The sequence below is a fragment of the Aphelocoma coerulescens genome (genome assembly GCF_041296385.1).
Source record: "Aphelocoma coerulescens isolate FSJ_1873_10779 chromosome Z unlocalized genomic scaffold, UR_Acoe_1.0 ChrZ, whole genome shotgun sequence".
NCBI classification, from domain to species: domain Eukaryota; kingdom Metazoa; phylum Chordata; class Aves; order Passeriformes; family Corvidae; genus Aphelocoma; species Aphelocoma coerulescens.
The window spans coordinates 25,975,569-25,999,104 of record NW_027184085.1 but is presented as its reverse complement, the minus strand read 5'-3'; the positions used below and the strand labels follow the sequence as shown (position 1 = coordinate 25,999,104).

General features: G+C 40.3%; 2 protein-coding genes across 2 annotated transcripts in view; one reads left to right on the top strand and one right to left on the bottom strand.

Annotated features, from left to right (window-relative positions):
• Positions 1-3,944, top strand: part of PGM5 (phosphoglucomutase 5) — a 75,188-nt gene extending 71,244 nt beyond the window's left edge. Inside the window, exon 11 of the mRNA XM_069001855.1 lies at positions 2,374-3,944. Within this exon, the coding sequence (XP_068857956.1) occupies positions 2,374-2,463 (90 nt within the window). The 3' untranslated portion in view covers positions 2,464-3,944. The remainder of the gene's footprint in view (positions 1-2,373) is intronic.
• A 7,142-nt stretch (positions 3,945-11,086) lies between these two features.
• TMEM252 (transmembrane protein 252) lies at positions 11,087-14,257 on the bottom strand. The gene is made up of 2 exons (XM_069001382.1): positions 13,837-14,257; positions 11,087-11,985 (listed from the first exon to the last, which is right to left on the bottom strand). The coding sequence occupies exons 1-2, from the start codon at positions 14,187-14,189 to the stop codon at positions 11,691-11,693; spliced, it is 648 nt and encodes a 215-aa protein (XP_068857483.1). The 5' UTR covers positions 14,190-14,257; the 3' UTR covers positions 11,087-11,690.
• Between the last annotated feature and the right edge of the window lie 9,279 nt (positions 14,258-23,536).

The window sequence follows — 23,536 nt, the reverse complement described above, 5'->3', positions numbered from 1 at the left end:
TTTTAAGCTTCAAGCCCTGTACATTTTAGCCCTGCCTAAATCTTTGATAAACTGGATGTATCATGGGACAAATCTTATCTGAGACCTTGATTAGAAGAGAGGACATTGTATGGAATTTTCTTGCAAGATCACAGAGAGAAAAATTGCTAATGAGCCAAGCAGGAATGATACGTGTCTGGCAGCTCTGGTACAGATTATTCCCAAGCAAAAGGCTTTTAATCTTTATTTGCCTGATGTTAGATATCTGCTTGCTTGATTTATTTCCTTGTAATCATTCCTCCCAGTTATTTTTTTAGAGATATAACTTCTATCGGTGATTGCTAAAGTAAGATTATTATTAAGTCAGTTCTGTTAGTTTTCAATTCTTAAATTTTATCTAAAGTGTAACATACCATGTGTCCTAAACAGTTGCCAAGAGATAAATGTGCTATTTAACATACAGAGTAATTTCAATTGTCATTTAGAGTTGAAATGTCAATGTACAATTTCTCAAGTAGACAGAACCATTGAAGAATACTTTTTAAAAAGATCTCCTTGAGATATAGAAGTATTTCTAGAGGAATATTAGCGATAAATGATTTTTGGCTAAGATTTATCTCTTGGAACTGAAATGTAAACTATTCATGGCAGAGGTAAAGGAATTTTTAAAAGCCATATGCAGTCCTTGTTTCTTGTCATTCTGTCCTGTTCTTGCCATTCCAAATATAATGCACTCTTGCCTTTTTTACATCTTTTGGATGAAGAAAGTGTAAAAATTAAATTGAAGTGTGAAAAGACAATTGAATAAGGACTTTCTCTGTTGAGAAGCATGATTGCAACAAGCAGAATACTTAGTAGTAATTGGAATCATTTGGCAAGCTAAATTGTTATGTAAATGAATAAACTCATTTGTTTCTGTGTTTTTTTCCAGCATTGTGTAGTGTTGCTTGTGGTTTTGGTTTTTTAAAATTCAGAATACATTTGTTGCCTAAAAAGTAGGGTCAATAAAGTGGGTCAGTAGAGTTGCTTTTTAATTTTTCCTGTGCTTTTTAGATTAAATAAGGAAGAGGTTACTTAGAGGAGTGCCAGAGAACTTCAAATGCTTTAGTCTCCAGCCTTATAAATTGGCACATTTTAATATTTACTTTTGCAGCATTTGCTCACAGATGTGAATTTGTGCTCTACATATTAATCTTCTCCAAGTATGTTTGACTTTAATAGACTTGTGTTCTGCTTCAATGATTATTCAGTAGATAGATATCTACAAATATGGAGCTTTTTAAACAATAACATGCTCACACTTGCGCATAACTGAGCTTAATCATAAACTCACTTGACACCAGTGGCGTTCATGGTGTTATTCCATGACTCTGCTTGCACAGTTAGTCTCTTCACTCTTGATATAACTGTCTGACTGTTTGCATGAATAAAGCAATCGCCTCATCCTGTCAGAAACTGTTAGGTGGCTGAAACAGATTCAAAGTATTGATTATATTAGGCTTATAAAAAAAGATGTCTGTAAATTTCTCTAGAATTACTGTTTTGTTTCATTTGATTTTCAAACCTAATGTGTGTGAAGCTGGAATTAGTTAACTTGAAAGGGGCAGCTGGGGGAAATCTCCAGGGGTTGGAGAATTAGTTTGGTTACTAAATATATGATTCTCTGAAAAGGAAGTTTCCAGACAAAACTCAGCTCTGCCATTTTATCTTTCTGAATCATTTAACTAACTGAAAGAAGATCCAATTGCCATTTTAAAAATAGCTTTTTACTTGATTTTCATGTGTTACTACCGTAGTTGTTATCTGTAAGTCACCCATTCAGGTATATAAATGGCCATTTTATAAGGTCTGTAGCCTGAAAGTTCATGCTGTTCTGTTGGAATTTATCCTATTAATACAATTGTATGTGGTGGTACTAGTCAAAACACACATCTGTGAATTCTGTTAAGGTAGTTGTTACAGTAACTTCTGACCCTAAGCTTCACTTATTAAATGTATTTAGGAAGAAAATACCATCTATGTGGCTTCCACTCATCAGAATAGAAACAATTCTACCTCTGTGATTTCTAGGTTGTTTTGGACTGCAGATTTCAAAGAGCTCCACAATTCCTGTTACACAGAGACGTGATCAGTACAGTGTATATTTACTGGTTTCTCTTTTCTGCATAACTTAGGTACACTCAATGTAACACTTCACAAAGCATATACTAAGCATGATACTTCATTGAGTCAAGTATAACAGTAATAGACACTAGAGCTGTATCCGTTTTTGATATTATTAAATTATTTACTATTATTTTTGTATAATTTTACAGTTACAAGATGGATTTATAAGTGTAAGATGTCTTTCAATATTTCTGCTTTATGTAATTCAATGTATTTCTTCATTTTTAGGCTGTGCTGAGTCCTCTTATAGCAATTGCACTGAAAATATCTCAGATTCATGAGAGGACAGGCCGAAAGGGACCCACTGTCATCACCTGAAGCCATGGAAGATTGTTAAACCAGGGCCAAAAGAGGAACAGCAAGGAAGAGACAGAACCTTGTTAAGACTTGTTAGCCATTTGTGCCTTGTATGATTTTAAAAGTTTTCTTGGGGAGAGAAGTAGGGTGAGAAGAAAAATTCAATATAACATTGAGCATAATCATTTGCATTGATCTCCAAATGCAATAGTATATTGACTTATTTGTTTTACCTGCAGTATCATAATTTCTGGTAACAGTATAACCAAAAAAAAAGGCCTTAATGTTCAAATGTTGTCAGTAATGTAGCAGAAAATGACAACTGCTTGGTTTTGAATGCTGTGATAAAAGTCGGAGAAATTTCAGTTAGGGAGAGAGAGGGAGGAATTGCAAAGCAAAGACATGTTTGGTGAGTATTGTTTGGGATTCTCATCACCTTCTGATAGGTTTCTGAAGAGGCATACAGAGCATGTCTGAGTCAGAAGGCCATGTACTAAGCTCTGCACAGGGTGTGTTTCCTCCCCTGGCACCATGCCTCTTCTCCAGCCTGTCCTGTTGCTCACAGATGCACACTGACCGCAGTGGTGTATACACACTTACGCTTGCTCCCAAAGATGGGGTTATTCCATATATTTTTACCCCTGCTTTTAAAACATATCAATGTGATTTGTGCCTTCAGATTTTCCATATTTTTTGACTCTTTGGTTGTTTTCCTCCAAAAGGAGGCCTTTGTGCTATAGAGCTGATTTTGTCCTTCCAGCAATATGTCGGGTATGACTGTCTTCTGCAATATTCCTCATGTCAGGAGATGATACTGGTGCTTACTGTGTTTGAAGGATATTCTCTGCAAGTTCAGCAATTCTTTAAGAAGGAGTTACAGAAGTTTTTTTAAGTGTTTGGAATACTCATGCTCCACTTACCACAAAGTGAGTGAGTGAGAGGGAATTAAACAAACACTGATCAATTGAATAGAAACACTAGTCTGATTCACCCTCTGGACACGGTTTCTATTAGACTCTTGGTAACAGTGGATCATGCAATAAAAATTTGGGGAGTGCAAGAGATGTCCCGGCATAGGTCTGAGAAGGCTGTTGGGGATATGGACATCAGCATTTTTCTGCTTGTGAAATGATACAGAAGTTCTAGCTACAATACTGTGCTCTGAAAAAGAACACAAACACTTTATGCATGTGATTTGCTTGAAAGCTTTGCTTCCTTGGAAACAGTGTGGTCACTTCTATCATTCGTCAAGGTGGCTTTGTGCAGCTTGCGTCTTTGCAGTGTATTTCAATTCATTGTGGTTGTCAAATTTTAGTACAATTTATATAATATCTCAGCAAAGGAAATTGTTTCAATTTCTTTTAACACTTCTGTCAAAAAATGGCTATGGCACTTAGTATACAATAAAGAGTAATGCTGTATATCTGTCTTAATATATAATTGTGGACAAGACACCCTGCACTTTCAAGCATCCTAATAAAATTGCCTTTATTACAATTACATTATTACTTAATTGACTCTAAACAAATGAGGTATGAATGTTCTCACGTAGTGTCCTACCTTACGATTAAGTGTTCCCATAAACCAAAAGAGATTTTTAAGACTTCAGTTCTTTTTATAAAGATTTTTCTTGTATATGACTATGACATTCTCGCACAGTTTGGACATCTACTTCTGAATGTATGAGCATTCATCTTCACAAAAACCTTGTTTATCTAATACTTTATTATAGATTAAACTTCTCTACAAGCAGGATAATAAGCTCCTAACTAGTAGATAACACATGGTCAAGCATAGACACACTCTGGATTATGATGGTTCAAATTACTGCGTTGTGTGAAAGAACATTCTGAAAGTCAGTCCACTAAAATTTGTAAAATCTCTTGCACACTCTCTGACAATGAAATGATTTTTGACCACATAGTGAACTAGCTGTTTATACTATGGAGTATCCCATTTGCCAAGCTTTTCTGGAATGAGGAGAATGTAGTTTAAAAAGATGTACTGAAGCCAGGTGCCCTTCAGGGTACAGTGGGAAGACTCAAGAAAAACAGGTGAGGACTGTGAAGAATATATTGTGAAGAAGCACATATTTGTGCTTTTAAAGGTGTCACTAGAGCTGCAGTAGATGGCAGTCTGCTTTCATGAAGGCAGTCATTGTAAACAAAGTGTATGTTTTAAAAATCTCTGTATTGACTTTGTCCTGGGCTGCAGAAACATTAGTTGTGCCTATGTACTGAAATGGAGAAAAGGGCTGCCTGTGTGTGGTTTTGAATAGCTGTCAAACAGCAGACTTGCAGAAGTAGCCTAACCCCAAATCCACTCACCATCCCTTTTTTTATGGTGGTGGGTGATACTGATAAAATTTAACTGGTATTTTCCACCAGTTAATTGTTTTTCTCTGCAAGAAGATAAATAAAACTTTGTGAGGCTTCAGTACAGCTCTTTATACCTGATGTGTGTGGGAGAGGACTGTAGCTGCAGTCTCATAAAGTGTGCTGCATTTCCTTAGATCTTTTAATTATTAACATGAGAGATGAATGCATGGAAAAAAGCAAAGTATATGAACTTAAAGATGCAAAGCTTCTAAAAACAGATCATACATTTAGCAGAGAGAAAACTATTATTAATATTGTTCATCTTATCACAGTGTCTAGGCACTGTGACAGAGACCCACACCCTTTTGTGCTATTGTTTAATTATCAGCTTCCTCAAGTCTGGAAGTTGCAAGATTTCCTGTATTACTCAGCTGTGATTGCATTAACATTTACTTGGACAATTCTCTTTCCCAAAACCTCAGCTTTTCTCTGTTCAGAGACAATTTGGAAGGCAATATACTACTCATCTGAACCACAGGATCACAGAATCCTCAAGGTAGGAAGGGGTGTCTTGGTTTGAAAGACAGGTGTCTGCTAAGGAAGGCAGGAGCCTCCCTTGGAATGGCAGATGTAACCCCTTTCCCTCCGAGTTATTATAATTTTGAAATCAAGGGCCTTTAGGCAAAGATATGGGAAATAGGAATAAGAGTTCTTTACTATTATATATCTATATGTGTATAACCAGTCAAACAAACAGCAATAACCATGGCAGTAACAGCAAACAATCCCAAACCCAGTCCCAGCCTTCTCGGCTGTCGGGCCCTTTCCCCTCGGGTGCAGTTCCGCTCGCAGCCGGCAGGGGCGCTGGCGGCTCCCGGTGAGCAGGGCAGGTGCGATGGTTCCCCCGCGGCTGCAGGGGGCGCTCCGGAGCGAGCTCGGGGAGCATGCAGCTGCTCTGGGGCCCTGGGATCCCGGGAAGGGATGGGACAAAGGCTTCACAAACCCCTGGGCAGCTGATCCCGGTGTCCGGCTGGACCCTCGGGAGCAGCAGGCTGGAACAGCAGGGACGAGCACAAATCCCAGGTGGCAGACCAGGTATATCCAAACTGCGGAGCTGCGGTGGGAACCCCCTGGAGGTCTGGGCAGGCAGGGCGAGCACGGCTACAACGTAGCAAAGGCTCAAAGCAACGGTCGGGGCAGGGCAGCCACGGCCTGGCTCCCAGCGGGGCAGGGAAGGCGAGCTTGGGATCCTGGGGTTTCTCTGGCAGAAGGAAAAAGCAGCCGAAGAAAGCAGCCTCCCTTTCCGCCCTCCAAATGCTGGGACCGACTGTCCACACACCCAGGTGAAACAAAAGAGTAGCCAGATGCACCCCTTACTCAGTCGTTAGGTCTTTGTTTTTCTTAAGTACCCAGCAATTTGTCCCCCTAGCAACACGTATGGGGAAAATTCCTTTAACAGGAAAAAACCTAGGAGAACTCTTAAAACCCCAGCAAGGGGCCATCCAGTTCATCAGGACTAAAATCACCTAGTCTGTGTCCCAGCTCATAGGAGAGTCAGGTAGAGGAGGCTGCCCAGGACCATGTCTAGTTGGTTTTGATTATCTCAAAAGGCTGAGATGCCATAACTTCTCTGGGCAAACTGTTCAAGTGGTTGACTGCTCCCATAGTGAAAAAAACCAAAAAAACCCAACAAAAAACCCAATACACAAAACCTTCTTGAGTGTCCAGATGATTCAGTTTGTGCCCATTGCCTCTTATCCTGTTACTGAGCCTGAGTCCATATAGTTCTTCCTTTCTCATCAAGTATTTCTAGAAATCAGGAAGATCCTTCTCTTCTCCAAACTAAACACTCCCAGCTCTCTCAGTGTCTCGTCATACGACAGATGTTCCAGTCCCTTTTTCTTTGTGGCCCTTTGCTGGAGGTACTCTGCAATGTCCATGTCTGTTTTGTGCTTGGGAAGCTCAGACCTGGCCCTAAGCACTCCAGATGTATCTTTACCAGTGCTGAGCAGAGGGGAAGGATCACCTTCCTTCCTTCACCTGCTGCTACTGTTTTTCCTGATGCAACCCAGGATGTCATTTGCTGTCTTTGCTGTGCAGGTGAGTTGCTGCTGAGTTGACAACTTTTTGTTCGGCATGTGACCCCCAGATCCTTCTCTGCAGAGCTGTTTTCCAGCCCACTGGCCCTAGCATGTGTTGGTGCCTGGGTTTGTTCATCCACAAGGGCAGCACTTCCCTTTTTTGAACTTCATGAGGTTCCTGTTGGGCTATTTGTCCAGCCTTTTCAGGTTCCTCTGAATGGCAGCACATTCGCTTGGATTGCCAGCTGCTCCTTCCAGTGTTGTATCATCTGCAAAACTGCTGAAGATGTGCCCCACCCCATGATCCAGATGATGCCAGTATTGGCTCCCATATTGACCCCTGAGTGACACTGCTGGTAACTGGCCACCAGATGGACTTTGGAGCAGTGATCACAGCAGCTGGCTGCATAGCTGCTTTTCAAATCCACCTCACTGTCCTCTTACCTAAGTTATGTTTTACCAGTCTATGAAAATGTTTTTGGAGATGGTGTCAAAAGCCTTACTAAAGGCGAGGCAAGCAGTATTCACTGCTCTCCCGTCATCCACCAAATGAGTCATCTCATTACAGAAGGTCATCAAGTTGGTTAAGCACTATTTGCCTTTCATAAATCCTTCCTGATCCTAATTACCTTCTTGTCCTTGGCTTTGGCAAGGATTTTGTCATAGCTTTGGCAAGGGTTTCCAGCATTGGCTACTCCATCACCTCCCCAGGAACTAAGGTGAGGCTGGCCAGCCTGTAACTACCCAGATCCTCCTTGTCTTGAAGACAGGAGTGATACTTGCTCTCTTACCTCAGGGACCACTCCCAATCACCCACAATCTTCCAAAGGCAATAGAGGGTAGCTTGCAATGGCATGAGTCAGCTTCTTCACCTCTGTGCATGCCATCCTAAGTCATTCCATGGATTTGTGTATGTCCTGTTTTCTCAAGTGGTCCCTGACCTTTCCTTGCTCCATCCAAGGTAAGTCTTCCTCACTCCATATTTCTCCTCTAGTCTCAAAGGCCTATGATTCCTGAGGCCGCTTTTACCAGTAAAGATGGAAGCAGAGAAAGCATTGAGCACCTAAGGCTTTTCTATGCCCTCTTTTAACTCGTGTAGCTCTAGAAACTTTTCCCATTACGCTTCACATTTCTCACCTGTCCTAGTTTTGGCCAGGACAGAGTTACTTTTGCATTTGCTGGGATGGGGGTGTGGGAAGGGCATGGAGACTGGAGCCATATGGATGTGCACAGGTGATTTATTCTATATGACTCATGACATCGCTGTGGAACACAGCTTTGGATGGAAGAAACGGCAGAGTGGGAGCATAGACATTTTTGTTCTCTCTTTACCTGTGGGAGCAAAGCACCGGACAGAGGGGTGCAGTTGGTGTGGTCTGGGCAGAGAGGTGCAGATGGTCTGGCTGGGGGGCCCGTCCATAATTTTTTTCCGTCGTCTCAGGCTTGGGATAAAAAGGCCCATGCTGGCTGTGGTAATGTCCACCCTTGTCTCCTTTGTCTTGGGAAAAGCTGTGTGGCTACCAGGGCTGCGGTAACATCTGCTATTTTTCTCTTTTGTCTCAGAAAATGCTGCATGTCACTGGCCATGGTAAAAATGGGGTGGTTGGACTTCCATAAGCATTTTTTGCATGTAATCTCTCTCTTTTCTACATTGTTATTATTACTATTGTTGCTGTTACTGTTTGTTTTCCTTATCTCATTACTATTTTTCCAGTAAATTGTTGTCTCAACCCATAATCTCTGCCTTTTTTGTCCCTTTCTCACTGGAGAGGATGGGGGAAAAGGAAGTGGCTGCTAGGAGCTTATTTTCCAGCTGGTCTTAAACCACAACATCACCTCATTCAACTCCAGGTGGGCTTTGGCTTTCCTCATCTCATCCCTGCATGATTGGACAGTGCTCTGTATTCCTCCTAATTGTACTGTCCCTGCTTCCACTTATCATACATTTCCTGTTTATATCTGAGTTTAGTCAGGAGCTCTCTGGCTATCCATGCAGGCCTTTTGCTGCCTTTGTTTGATTTCTGCATGTCAGTTGAACCATTCCTGAGCGTGAAGGAGGTGATCTGTGAGAATCAAACAGCTGTCCCAGACTCATCTTTTCTCCAGGGCCAGACTCTTCCAAGCAACTCTAAAGATGTTAAAAGTCTTCTCTGCAACCTGTTCTCCCTCCTCTCAAATTTCTGAATTCACTGTTTCATGGTCACTGCAGCAAAAACCTTCTCATGCCCTTGCATTTCTTCTGGTGTTGTGAGTGCCAAGATTGGCTCTTCAGTCAGCAGTGTCAGGAAGTTGTTTGTCAATGCACTGAAAGAATCTGTTCTGCTCTGAAGCTTTAGTTTGACTGGTTCATATCCTTTACCCAAAGAAAATTTATTTTAATGTAAAATTTCCAGCTGCTACTCTTGGCAAAGATAATTTAATGCTATTAAGTATGATCAAAAGCAAAGTGTTTAAAAACTTTGCTGCTTTCAGATTGACATTTTTGAGCTCGTTGTCCATGCCATTTTCCATTCATAATAAAATTGTTCATTAGCTGAAAAGACAAACTTAAAACCAGATTGTATCAAAATATTAGGTATTAACTTTAATGTTCTCCTTATCTCAATAACTTTTTTGTATCAAATACTTTATTGCATACTGCAGGTTGAAGATGCATTTATCTTCAGTTTCACATTTCTGGATCCATTATGACCTCACAACATCTGCAAAGGGCCGGAGCTAAAAAGGGGCACTGCAGGACTCTCGTGGAATTGGGAGCAAGGAAGAGAGGTTTAGGTCTTCCTGATTGTTCATAAATTATGTGGAAATGCTCTGAATGCATCTGCTATAGTGAACTGCTCCAAGAGCAAACTTTAGTGGTGCTCCTGCAATACTTGCTCTCTGTATGACCCAGAACTGTAGTCCCAGCCATTTCCCACTCATTTGGTCTTGCTTTAATATCACCTAGTGGAAAAGTTAGATATCCATAGGAAAAAAAATAATCTAAGCATGCACAGGACAAGCATTTTGCTGTGGGATATCTCTTGGTTAATCAGCCTCATCTGCCGTGATTGATGCCTGCACTGATACTTGAGCAATGCCAGCTGTCTTCAGAATCTGGAACTCTGGAGTAAAGATGCAAGAGGTTTTGGGGGATGGGTATGGTAATGCTAAGAGGTAAGACCATAACAATGTCACTCAAGTAGATCCTCTCTTCAACTGTTTTGGAAATAATGTGTTGTTCCTCTGACTTATTCTTCTCTGTGCTGTGCTGCTTCTCAGTCACTTTGAAAAATGTTTATATCTTCTGTCTCTTTCAGGCACTCATTTTTCTCTCTCTGGGTACTTTACTACATTTCTCATCCCCAACTTGTCTTGAAAGGATTTTTCTTCCTCTATAGTTTTTCCACCTGATTTCATTCTTTTCCTTTCTACTTACAGCCATTGAAGAACTGTATGTTCTTCCCATAAAGGATGAAATTCTTTGAAAGGAAAAACTGATGCAACTGTCAGTTTCCTGGCCTTAGCCATGGCTACCATCATGGCTTGCATGTACAGCCATTATACTTGACTTGTAGTCTTACAGTATGTGAGCATCTGGAAAGTGTGCTAGCTTTTCTGTCTTGCTGGTCTGTGACAAAACTGGGAACAGGTCATCCAGAGAGATGATATAGGCCCCATCCCTGGAAAAATTCACGGTCAGGGTGGACAGTGCCCTGACCAACCTGATCTCATTGAAGATGTACCTGCTCACTGGGGCTTGGACTGAATGATCTCTAAAGGCCCCTTCTAATTCAAACCTTCCAACCCAAAAAGAAAAATTCCATCTAAAGTAAATGTTACAAGTTCAAATCTGAGTGACCCTCATGAAATTTTTCTTGTAATCTGGAATTACAGATGACAGTGGCCTGGATGCAAATTTGCCTCAGTGATTTTGTGGGAGGAAGTATACATGTAGCTGAAGAAGGAAGAGTCCAAGCCTGTGTTTTTTCTGGTGTTGTGTAATTATGAGGCCGCTTGTGTCACAAACAGGGTACAGGGTCCCTTTTTCAGTTCCCATAGTCTTGAGCAAGCTGTGACAGAAGCAACTGCTCTTAGAGTTGGCTCAGAGGAGTCAGAGATTATTTTTCCTCCTGCAATTGCTAGCTCCCTCTGAGGAGCTGTAAGTATAACCAGAGCTCTCTGTTTGGCAGCTAGGTGGTTTATTTTATTGTGCCCTTATCCTGAATCATGGGCACCTCAAATCATATAAGCAAATACAAGGCATTTGTTTTAAATACAAAATTTATTCATGAATTCACTAGTAAAATAGCAGTTATTTTTACCCCCACATAAAACAAATAACTTGAAAGGCATACAATACGAAAATAATCAGTTGCAACAAATAATCTGCAAATTTCAAACAAAACCTGAGCTAAGAGGTTTCCCAAATCAGTTAAAGTTTCAAAACCATAAATGACAGCTTTCATCTGAAACTCCTTATGAAGCACAAGACAAGATTGAGAACACCATGATGCTTCATTTATCTTGCAGCATAAGAAATTCCTGTTGCCAGAGATGGTGACTTCTGCAAGACACAGCCTGAGCATTTCTATCTCTGCGGAGATTTATTCTAATCTGCAATACTGAGCACTTTTACATATCCCCTCCAACTCCACTCTAAGTTGCAAATTATCAGTATTTTTCCTGTGCAATTTCACAGGAAATAGTAGTGTACTATTACAGATAGTATCAATAGTAGTGTACTATTAGGATCACTGACACAGCTCTTCTTCCCCTCTTCTTCAAGTTTTCCCTGCTTCACAGATCCAGGATTTTACTGGCTGCCTGTCTCTCATGTTTTGACAGGTGTTGCTCTTCCTGAGGCCTTCTAGAAGTCTGTATCCTGTTGGCAACTGATTTCTTGCATGGATAGATGAGAATTTAACTCCACTCTGGGGTTTGGGTCTTGGTCAGCTGTTTGCTGCTGCTCCACAGAGAATGTGTATGGTGGTGGCTGTTCCTGCTCATTTGTTTCACTGACAAACTCTGCACTGCTTTCACTATATGGAGGCGGAGGGATATTGATGAATTCTTGCTGTTTTAGTGTGGAGGCAACTGACAGTGGGGAGACAAGTTTTTCAGGATCTATGCTGTCTTCATAAGAGGGAGGAGAGAAGTCAGGCCTAAAATAAGCAAACCAAAAAGAAACACATGATGGTAAAGTGTGATTTATCTCACAGAGCTTGGTTAGATGCTTTTTCTGTTATGTTTCCAAAATTTAGATGAGGCTTTAACTGTAAACAGATACCTAAGTGTGTTCAGAGCAATGGATTATATTAATATAAAAAAGTAGGCACAACTGGAATCATTTCCCTTGTCTTGGTACAAAATATTTTATTAAAACACAGCATTCTAAAAAGACAACCCTTCCCCATGAAAATTCCCAACCATGGCATACAAATACTCATGCTTGTGAGTATTTCAACAAGTGCCTGAGAAGAGTTTAATTTGGAAGAAGAATGAGATCAGTGTTCAAAGTTATTTATTATTACAATAACCATTGTTTTCCACAGTTTTAAAATAAAATTGGTCTGTCTGTGCTTATCTAACCAAAATTTGCTGAATGTTGTTTTTATAGTTCTTTTAGAGCACCCATTGTCAGTGTTTCTAGTGTGGTTTCCACAACAGTACAGGAAAAGTAATTTGTATCCAGTGACCCTGTTAAAGAGTTTTGCCAGGCCTAGTGCCAATCAGTTTAAGAAACTCTCTCTCTCAAAGCATCAGACTTTGTTAAGAAACAAAATCATAGGGTCACAGAATGTTTTGGGTTGGAAGGGACCTTAATGATCATTTAGGTCCTGCTATGGGCGCAGGCACCTTCCAGTAGACCAGGCTGTCCATCCAACCTGGCCTTGAACAATTCCAGGGATGGGGCAGCCACAGTTTCTCTGGGCAACCTGCTCCAGTGCCTCATTGCCCTCACAGTAAAGCATTTTTTTCCTAGTATCTAATCTAAACATAACCTTTCTCTACTTGAAACCATTCCCCCTTGTCCTGTCACCACATGTTCCTTTTAAAGTCCCTCTCCATCTTTCCTGTAAGTTCCCTTCCTGTACACAGGGTGCTGTGGTCTCACCGGAACCTTCTCTGAGCTGAATAGCTCCAACTCTCTCAGCCTGTCATCATACGAGAGGTGTCTCATTCCCCTGATCATGTTCATGGCCCTCCTCCGGATCCACTCCAGCAGGTCCATGCCCTTCCTGTGCCAAGGACCGCAGACCTGGACGCGGTGTTCCAGATGGGGACTCACAAAGACACAGCAGAGGAACAGAACCCCTTCCCTCAGCCTGTTGGCCACACTTCTTTGGATGCAGCCCAGGACACGTTTGGCTTTCTGGGCTGCAAGTGCACATTGCTGGGTCACATTGAGCTACTCATCAACAAACCCACCCAAGCTCTTCTCCCCACGACTGCTCTCAAACCATTCTCTGCCCAGCCTGCGTTTGTACTTGAATGTGTGCCAACAGATGTGCAGGACCTTGCACTTGGCCTGGTTGGATTTCTTGAGATTTTCAAATAGGGGGGACAATTAGACAAGAAAATTTAAGCAGGAGCCATATAATGAATGAGCTGAGGCCCCCTGCATACTTCAACTCTGATAACCAACATGAGCATCTACCCCATAGCAGCATCTTAAATTGTCTGCTGAGATGGAACTCAGGATGCTCCTGAGTGAGGTTGGTGTAACTCCACCTGCTGCCTCCATGCATGACTTTGGAAGCTTTGGAAACTCCTAATCTTTCTCTCTTTCATGCGGTATATGCTACCTTACGTATTGTTTGCATGAATGGCTGTTTGCACATTGCTGCTTGCTCTAGCAAATAAAAATTCAGACTACAGTTCTCTCCACAGAAATATAATAAAATGGCTACATGATTTGCATCTTGTAAAAGTCTTGTATTGCTTCTTTCTTCTCACAGTATGTTTTAAAAATAGCATCCCTCCCTCCCTCCCAATTCATCTGCAACACATACCTGTCTATGGTGCAGACATGTAGTTCTCTGTGGCTGGGATTTCGAATGAAGATGCCAAGGGCCCTGTATTTCAGGGCTTCATGGAAAGTGCTCCAGAAAATGCCAGTAACAAGGAGAAAGAGCCCCAAAGCTAACAGGCAATAAAATACCATCTTGTTTTTTCCACATCTGCACATAGAGGAATCTGTGGACATGCAAAGTACTCCCAAGCAAAGAGTGGAGAAGCTGAGTAAGAGCATAAAAAGACGAATCAAAGTAAAAAGACATTTTGGCATCTTCTGCAGAAGACACAGCACTTTGTTCCTGTCTGCTGTTTGTTTGCTGGCTCTCTCTGCTGTGCTTCTCATCTTCATGTATGGGTACCTTATATACTACAGGACCAACTGGCCCTTAAACAATTAAGAAAAGCAGGCAGTTCTAACTTACTCAGTAACTCTTTGAGAGACTTATAAACCCTTTTGAGATTAATTTGTAACCTTCTACCTACTTTAAGGAAGGAAGCAGAAACTTTCTGAACCATCCCTTTGCCGCAATCTCCAGAGTGTAAACTTGGCTTGCTACGTTCATGGCATGATTTGCAGCGGTTTATACACTTCACTGCTTATGAATGAGACCTGGATTTGTTAAATTTGACTTTAAAAGAAAAACAACCAACAACCAAAAAAATGCTGTTCAGAAATCCCCATTAAAAGTTTGAAGGGAAAATATGCTTTGTATACATGCAGACATTGACATGGGAGGGGAATGGGCATAAGTAAAAACTGCTGTTCTTTGAGGGGCCATGTCATCTCACCTTTTCTCTCTGACTTGCCAAGATAAGGTAGCACTAAAGAATAGTATGTCTGACAGGTATCAATCTAGGTTCAACAAAGGATTTACTTCTCTGAGCACTAGCTGTTGCTATCCAATACCTTGGTCCAGAGAACCTAGGATGTTGACATGAAGCACTTGCATGACCTTTGCAGTACATAAAGTAGCCCAGCACCTCAGATCGGGACACAGGACAGCTCTAAGGGGTGTCTGTGAGCTCCCAGAAGCAGCAAGAGGCAATACATCTCTTAGTAAGCAGGTTTCCGAGACGTGAAGTTACCCCAAAGATATGCTGGGCTCTGACTAGCCCTCACAGCTTTCTCTCCAGCTCCCTAACTTGGGTGGTTATTACTGGATGGGTATTACAGCAGGCAGCTTACACCTCCCTATACTGCTTTGTAAGGTTCGAGCTGCAAAAACAGCAAAAAAATCAACTGCAAAAACAGCAAAAAATTCAACTGCAAAAGCACCTGCTGAGCACAGCAAACAGATCACTTCCCTTAAAAGAGCTGCTCCACTGGAAAAGACATAAAGTAGAGCAGATTACCACTAATGCAAGTTGCCACTTAGCATGTGTGCAGGTGCATGCTTCTCAGGGACAGGGTGGGTCAGGGAAAACTTATTTTAGGCACTGGCTTCACCAAATTCAGGTCTTTACAAGAGGTGGCCCAGTTGTGACAGAGGAAATTGGTAACCAGGAGGGTAAATTCATGTGTTGGGGTAGGAGTTCGTGCAGGGAAGGTGCGTGTGGAGGCTGAGAACATGAGAGGCAGGTGAAGCACAGTGAAATGGTAGAGTCAGTGCTGCTGGATGCCCACTCAACAGCAACAGCTGCTCTTCCAGAAATGCAACTGCGAAAGTGTAGTGTGACGGAAACACATTAAAATAAACAGTTTTTATAAGCAAGTAACTGACATCTGTCTTGCCAGCTATAAATCCTCCAGTTCATCTTACTACTGCTGCAGGGCTGTTTTCCAGGACATCTTTGCTTCATGCTCTGTTGTTTCAAATATTAATAAATCGTCTTCCTGCAATTAGTTTTCCCATAGGTCAACAGATCCAGCTGAGTTTGCAATAATACTTTTATCTGTATAATTTCTACTTTCTGCATATCTGTTAAACATACTTTATTTTACAAAATACTTTTTATTACGTCTGGGTTTTTAGATGTTTCATATCTTAACTCACCTAAATAGAGATACTGAGTGATTCATGACTGCTATCTAAAGTTCATTTAATTAATGTAATTCCCATCTTCTGTAGTGCTATTCCCTCTGCTACAAGATGTTATTTCTGAAACAATGATGTTGATAGGAATAATTTTTACTTCTTGTTTTCTATACAGATCTGTACTCATTGACCTGTTTGGTCACTGAAATTTATAACTGGAACATTATAGCATCATATCTGTGGTGATAGAGAATTAGTTAATTGTAACAGGAAAAACTGTAGAGAAAATTGTATTTCATCTATGTGAAAAAAAATCCAAGAATTCAAATACACTCCCTTTCTATACTAGGAAAAGAGATAAAAAGGGATAGTCTGAAAAAATCCTTAACAAGGAAGTTAAAAAGATTAAATAAATGTTATTACTCTCAGAAGAATCAAAGCCAGTGACTACGCTACACTTCACTTATGGGGAAGAACTGGATTGCATGATAAACTTTAGCTAAGGAAAAACTAATTTTCTATGCCAGCCAGTTCCCTGAAAACCATAAGAAATTAAAGGGAAGCCAGCGAGACCTGTCAGTGGCAGCTGCTGACTCCACAGGATGGTGAAAGCAGAACCCATGCATGGGGAGGGAGCAGGCCTGTGGAGAGGCTGCAAGGTGCTCTGGCCAGAGAACAGCCAGCTCAGCACTGCCCGGGAGCTGAGGACTGGGGGGTCACAATTAGGGGTTAGTCCTTGCGATGCTGTGGGAGAAGAAGGCATACATAGGAGCCCCTTTTATGGGGAAGGTATATATCTGCCTCTTGTTTTGCATTTGGAGATTTGCAGGGTTTTTTTGTAGGCTGCAGAAGTTCGGTGATTTCTCCAAAAGGTCAGTTTAATCTATTGCAACAGACTACGGATATATTATCCTTGAAAACAGCATTTGATTCTAAATTACTGCATCTCACTCAGCAGGTATATAATGGAAAAGGACAAAGAAAAGTGAGAATAGCTCCATAACGCTGTTTAATTATCAGGGTTCCATTATTTTTCTTACTTTCCATCACTTCATATTTTCTGTAATGTTGTTCTTGACCTTTTACAATTTCCCTAACATTTTGCAGCTTGATTATTTTATTGGCAGTGAGTGTCTTGGACTGCATCAGACTGGATGAGCAGATTTCCTATTTCTCTTAAAAAACAGGAAGAAAGTTGCTTCTAATGAGATCAGGTGGGAAAAGGGAATAGTTAACACGGTGTAAAGGTTAGTGAGCAGAATTGGCTGCTGACCAAGGTCAAAAGGTAGCAGTCCAGATGCAGAAAAAACACTTCTTAGGAAGTCTGATTGAAGATGAACTTAATGGATGTTCCACTGGATGATTTGACGATTGTGATTGTTTGGCAACTTGCATTTCACTTGGAAAGGTCACTGCTTATCCTGTATCCTGTTGAAACATGTAAGGTTTCAACAGACCAGTTTCTAGAATTATGCTACTCAAAAAGAAATTTACGATATCATACACATTTTTATGAGAGTTGTGAAACACAAACTTATTTTTTAACTGCTTAACAAATGGAAATCTTGATAATCAGAAAATAAAAAAAATAACTTTTTCTTGCAAATATTTGGGTTGTGTTAGCGCCAGCTGCATATCATATCACAGTATATCAGAGAAGATAATGTTATACTAGAGGTCACATTTGCTACTAAAAAGTGATGTTTTACCAGACATTTGAAGATTATATGTTTTGCTCTAGTCTGAAATGAATTATTTTTAACAAAATTAAAACTCAGAATTTACACCAGTCTTGTTTTTCTCTTCTCTAACTCTATAACATCCTTATCTGACATGATTTGTTGTAATAACTCACTCAAAGGGTTTTGTATGTTGTTGTCAATAATACAGAGCAGATTTGCCAATGGGTTTCTTTAGTAATTCCAGTATTCATTGAAAATATGCAATTGAGGTAATGAGAAATTATTTTAAGCTCTGCAGATGTAGTCTCTTCTCCGTATCATACCTGAATTAATTGCAGTGGTTTTGAGAACATAGAAAACTTTAAGAATGACTAAGAGTTGATGCAATATGAACATCAAAATCATATTTCACAGACCAGTTCCCAATCTGAGAATTTGATGATGCCTATGCAAAACGAGATGCGTAAACACAACCAGGGCTACTCCTGGTTTTTGAAGATATTATGGTTTTAGGAGGTGTGGCTCCTATTTGAGAATGAATGATTGAATTTCATAAAGGAAACTAGGCATAATTCATTCTACCGCTACTTGAAAAGAGAAGGGATAAACTAATTTGATTGAAGACAGTACACTGCAGGATTTTTTTGAGAAATTTCCCCAAATGGTTGAGAATAGTTTATTCTGGATACAGGTAACATAAACAAGCAATAAACATTTAAAATAAAGAGAATTTAGATACTAAGTTTTAAAATCACCGAGAAAATGTTGAGGTTAACAGATGATATTTTAAGAAATATTTAAACTTTATTTTTGGTGAATCAGATGTTCTTTTTTCCCAGGTATTCTTTCCAAATTTTATTGTTTTATTTATTTACTAAAAGAATGAAATACAGTAATTGTGATAACAATTGTGATAACTAACAATAGTTTAAAGTTTAATAGTTTAATGTTTTATTATTTTAAATAGTTTGAAGTGATGATGTAAACTGGCTAGTCAGAAAAAATTACACATAAATGGGACAGTTCCCTAATGAATTTGGAACTATCTTCAGTCTGTCAGACTATTGATATATCTATCAGAACTTGTATATTTTTGTAAAACTTTGACATGAACATGATGGATTATCAGCAGATCTGAGGCCTTCCCTTTTAATTTGTATCTGGCAAAACCAGAATGCTAGCTGTGTAAAAAAAAAACAACAACAACAAAAAAACCCAAAAGAAGATACAGTAGCTATCGATCTTTTTTTTTTCTCTGAGCAAGAAGATTTAGAGGAAGGCTCTACCAATGAAAACACAGGCATGCTGTATTTGTCTCATGTTCACATCTTTAAAAATATCACATCTTGCATGATATCTAGGAGCCTGGGAAAGCTATGAACTGCATATGAACATATATTGAACCAGACACTATGGTCCTTTCTGTGGAATTAAGAGTTAAAAATTATCATGTGTACAGTGAAATAGAAAGCTTTTAAAATGAAAAAAAAAAACCAAAACAAACAAGAAAAACCAAGCCCACCAAACAGAAGGCCTTGGTGTCTGTTTGCCTAAGCACAAGAATCAGAGCTGTGGGTAAACAGTGACAGCCTGGCTGAGAAGGGTGGATTAGAGGGTATGTAGGGCCTTCATCTCCGTTCTGCTCTGTTCCAGCTGTTTGTGGTGCCTCCAGGACAGTTGTATCTGCACAATTTCTGAGTAGGAAATAATTTTACAGCCCTGCTTAGCAAATATGGATAACTTTGACCCCAAAGAATAAGGATCCTCTGTACATGAGACAAGTTCACTTTTGTTCATGCATCAGTAGTGTAGATGATATGCCAGCTGAAATGTTCATTTTACAGAAAGATTTGTATTCCACCACCCCACATGTAACGATTTTGGCAGAATTCCAATCATAACCTAGTAAAAAATTACCAGTTAAATAACAGTGATATCATAGCAAATTAGGTGATTATATTGTTTAATGACAGTATAAAATGTCTTGGGAAAAAAATTACTTAGGGAGGAAGTGAACAAGCATTATTTTCCATTCAAAATTTAAGTGTCACTCTTCTTTTACCTCTTACTCCTCCTTCATACTTTTCTCCAGAAGATGGTTGTCCTAAGGATTTTTAAATTGAGGTTTAGGAGTAAAAATATGTTTTTGTATGAGGACTCAAAGCAAGACATACAGCCTCTATAGATACTTCCAGATAGGGCTCAGATAATCATGAGAACATAGATACTGCCATATGAACAGTGCTGTCCTCCTCTAGGAAAGGCAAGGACTGCCCTGATCAGTTTTTAAATCTGTCTTTAGCTTTATGGTGTGGAAGGCACTGAAGCACAGTCCTGTTGGCACTGATGCCTATTTGCCATTGGCAGCAGGAGCAAAGTCAGGTATTTTGTCTTGGCTTGAAGGCTTCAGCAGTTTCATCAAAAGCAGATCAAAACTGAACTTTGAAGTGCTGGTAGCTCTTGTTCTGGTAAAGCACAAAACGCTTAGAGCTAGCTATTTAGCAGTGCTGGAAGGTTTAATATTAAAACAAGAATTCCTACTGGCTTTCAAATACAGTTAAATATTGTAACACAGTTAGATTGAACCTCCTGAAACTCTTCTTATTTGACATCATTCCAGGAGGTTGGCTGAACACTACAATCCAATATTGTACATTAGTAGAGTGTAATTGTCATAGGTGTAACTTTTAAGAATTTTAAGTGGGATAGATGCAGAAGTCCTGCTCTAGGTTAGAGGAATATCCTGTGGCAGAGTTTTATGCAAAGATGACAAATGGTCTCAGGTAGCAGGATCTTAAAATATTTTTCAAAATTATTTTCAGAGTGAATCTGGTGTTAGAAATTACAGTTATCTGTATTTGTTTCTGTAATTGCAGTGCCTGCTTTGGTATGTAACTTGAGTTGCAGAAGGCTACTCATTTCTGATTTGAACCAAACAAGTTAATCAGTTCTCAAGTAAACCTCAACAGTCTATCTTTCAAGCAGTCAGGTTTGTAAAGAAGCAGGTTTTCAGCACTTACAGCATACCTTCATTTGCCAAAGAAAATGAAGAACATGGATATCACAAGAAAATACAAAATGATTTTTAAAAAGAGAGTAAAGCACAGTGGCTGAAGCAGCAGTTAACACAAATATGAATTGACTGGGAAAGCACAGAGACAAGAACTACAGCCATGTGTAAAGCTTGCATTGTGCAAAGCTTTCGCACTTCTGTGCAAATGAACAGGGCAGACTGATGGAGAACAGGTAAGCCATTCCCAGAAAAAAAAAAGAGGCCAGAGTAATAAGAAGTGTCTTAGGAGGTGGGAGTTAGAGGTGAAGGTCTGTGTTTTGACAAGTGGACTCAGAAAAGTCAGCAGAACCCCCCACAGCTCTTCAATTTTCAGTTTGTAAACCAGACTGCTGATACTGGTAGGGAATACCTACACAACACTGCTCATTAATGCATGGAGCAAGGAGACCTACATTTAGGTTGCTGCTTAACAGGGAAATGGAGTGCAGGAGGCTGATATCTCTCTGATGATTCAAGGAGAAATGTCTCCAGCTACTGCAGGATCTGAAATGCATAACTCACATGTGCATGCAGAGGTTGGCAGTCCCATTGCAAAAGCTGACTAATTCCATGCCTCTGGGAAACATTTCCATTCTCTTTGCAGGCTGCTACAGAAGGCTGTAGTGGCATTGCTTCTAATGATTTGGATATACATGATACAGGAACATCTTCAACTCCTCACAACATATGTGCTAACTTGTTGCGAAGGAGGGAAAATCCAGACGCTCAATATGAGTGATCAGCAGGAATTCGTTTATTGATTGTATACAGGCTTCTTATATACTATCAATAATAGGCTCATGCATATTCGTAAAGGCGCATTCTAAGTGGTTCACGTTGTCTTAGCTGATTTCTAACCCCTCCTAGTTCCTCTTCTGTGGTCAGCAGTTCTCCTTTTTCTTTGTCTACAAGCATTTTATTGTTTTACTGCCAAAGACTAACCTTGCTAACTCTGCAATAAAACACATAGCTCAGCAATAAGAACTCAATGGTAGCTCAGTTGTTAAGCAGGCTAAGTGCAGCTTTCTGGAACTTCAATTGTTACACAAGATGCGTGCGGTGTTGAGCAAGGTCTTGCTCAGCAAACTGCAAAGGGTCTATTGTGCCCTTTCTCACGTAGCCAATTCCTCACACTAACTCTGTCTCCTTTGTAGATCATCAGATTTTCACTTAGAGAAGACTAAAGGGCACTTCCCACCTCAGAGGCATCTGTTAGGGTGGTCACGAAGGTTCTGCAGGAAAGTCAATGGCTAAGTCCTTCCATTGGTGTGGAGTGAGAGAGCAGACCCTATTTCTGGTCAAAGAAATGGTACAGACAGATGTATGCATATCTAAAATACAACCTGGTCTGCAACATCATGGAACTCCAAGTGAATTAATGGGGAGACCTCATCACAGTCTACAGCTTCCTCACAAGAAGAAGAGGAGGGGCAGACACTGATCTTCTTCTGGTCACCAGGGACAGGACCTAAGGGAATGACATGAAGTTGTGTCAGGAAGATGAGATTAGATACTAGGAAAAGGTTCTTCATCCAGAGAGTGTTTGGGCACTGGAAGAGGCTGCCCAGGGAAGTGGTCACAGTACCAGCCTGACAGAGTTCAAGAAACATTTGGACAACACTCTCAGACACTTGATGTGATTCTTGGGGTGTCCTGTGCAGGCCCAGGATTTGGACTTTCACAATACTTGTGGGTTCCTTCCACCACAAGATACTGTATTCTGTGAATCCCTTGATGGATTCTATACTCAGAGACGAAAAAAGCTAGCAAAGACCCACATTATTCTTTAGGGTATAAAATTTAGGGATGTTTTAAACACATCTAAAGTGTGGCTGATGGGGCTGATACTAGAAACACCGAGTAGAACCACAGCTCGTGGTAAGGCAGAATCAGTGTTAGGGAGACCATAGGGTGTAACACAGACTTTTGTTTTCAACAAATCATTAATGACCTGGTGGATAATATGATGACACTCAAAAAGAATCTAAGAAAGTCACTGCTTTTGATTGATGGATTTTTGATGATTTGGTTATAGGACAAGGGTTAATTGTTTTTTAACTAAAAGAGGGTCAATTTAGATTTGATATAAGAAAGAAGTATTTTACAATGAGGGTGGCGCACATTGAAACAGGTTACCCAGAGAGGTGGTAGATGCTCCATCCCTGGAAACTTTCAAGGTCAATATGGACGGGGCTCTGAACAGCCCAAATTAGTGGAAGATGTCCCTGCTCTCTGCAGGGGAGTTAGGCTGGATGACCTTTGAAGTTCCCTTCCAACCCAAATACTTTTATGATCCTGTGATTCTGTGATTGAAAACACAAGGAAGGAAAGGCACAGGAAAAAAACCAGCAAGCTAACAGAAAACTGGAAAAAAATGTAATTTTTCCTTTGGATCATGGGTCAAGCAAAAGCATTGTCTGGATGAATGAAACAGCAACTCTGCCTTGAATTTAAGACTAAAGAGGAACTGATGAGTAAATCCAAGCAATATCAAATATTCTTGGCAAGGAGAAGAAGAAGCAGGGAATGTAGTTCATACTGGAGTGACTTCCAAGTTCCTTGGAACAAGAGGACTACACAGAGAAAGGTAACATTTCACAGAGAACATTTCTGTCTTCACAAAAGGGGAGGGAAGAAATCTGCAGTACTGCTGATGACAATCAAGGCTCAGTGGCACAACTGTAATAGAGACAGATATAGGAGGCCTCAAGAAAGATCTCTTCTGCAGGAATGAAGAAGTGTTAATATTCATATTCAAAGGCATTGGTTCTATACATGACTTACGATATCCTGGTCAAGGTTCCTTTGAACCTATAGCAGACACACAGAGGTGCCATTGAGTAAAGAGTGAATCAGCAGGCCTTTGTACAGGAAGAAACTGAAGATGCTGGACATGGTGTACTGGGCAAAATTAAAGCTGAGAGGCAATATGGTTATTGTCCACAAATGCATCAACAAGGGAACACCAAGGGCAGAAAGAAAAGAA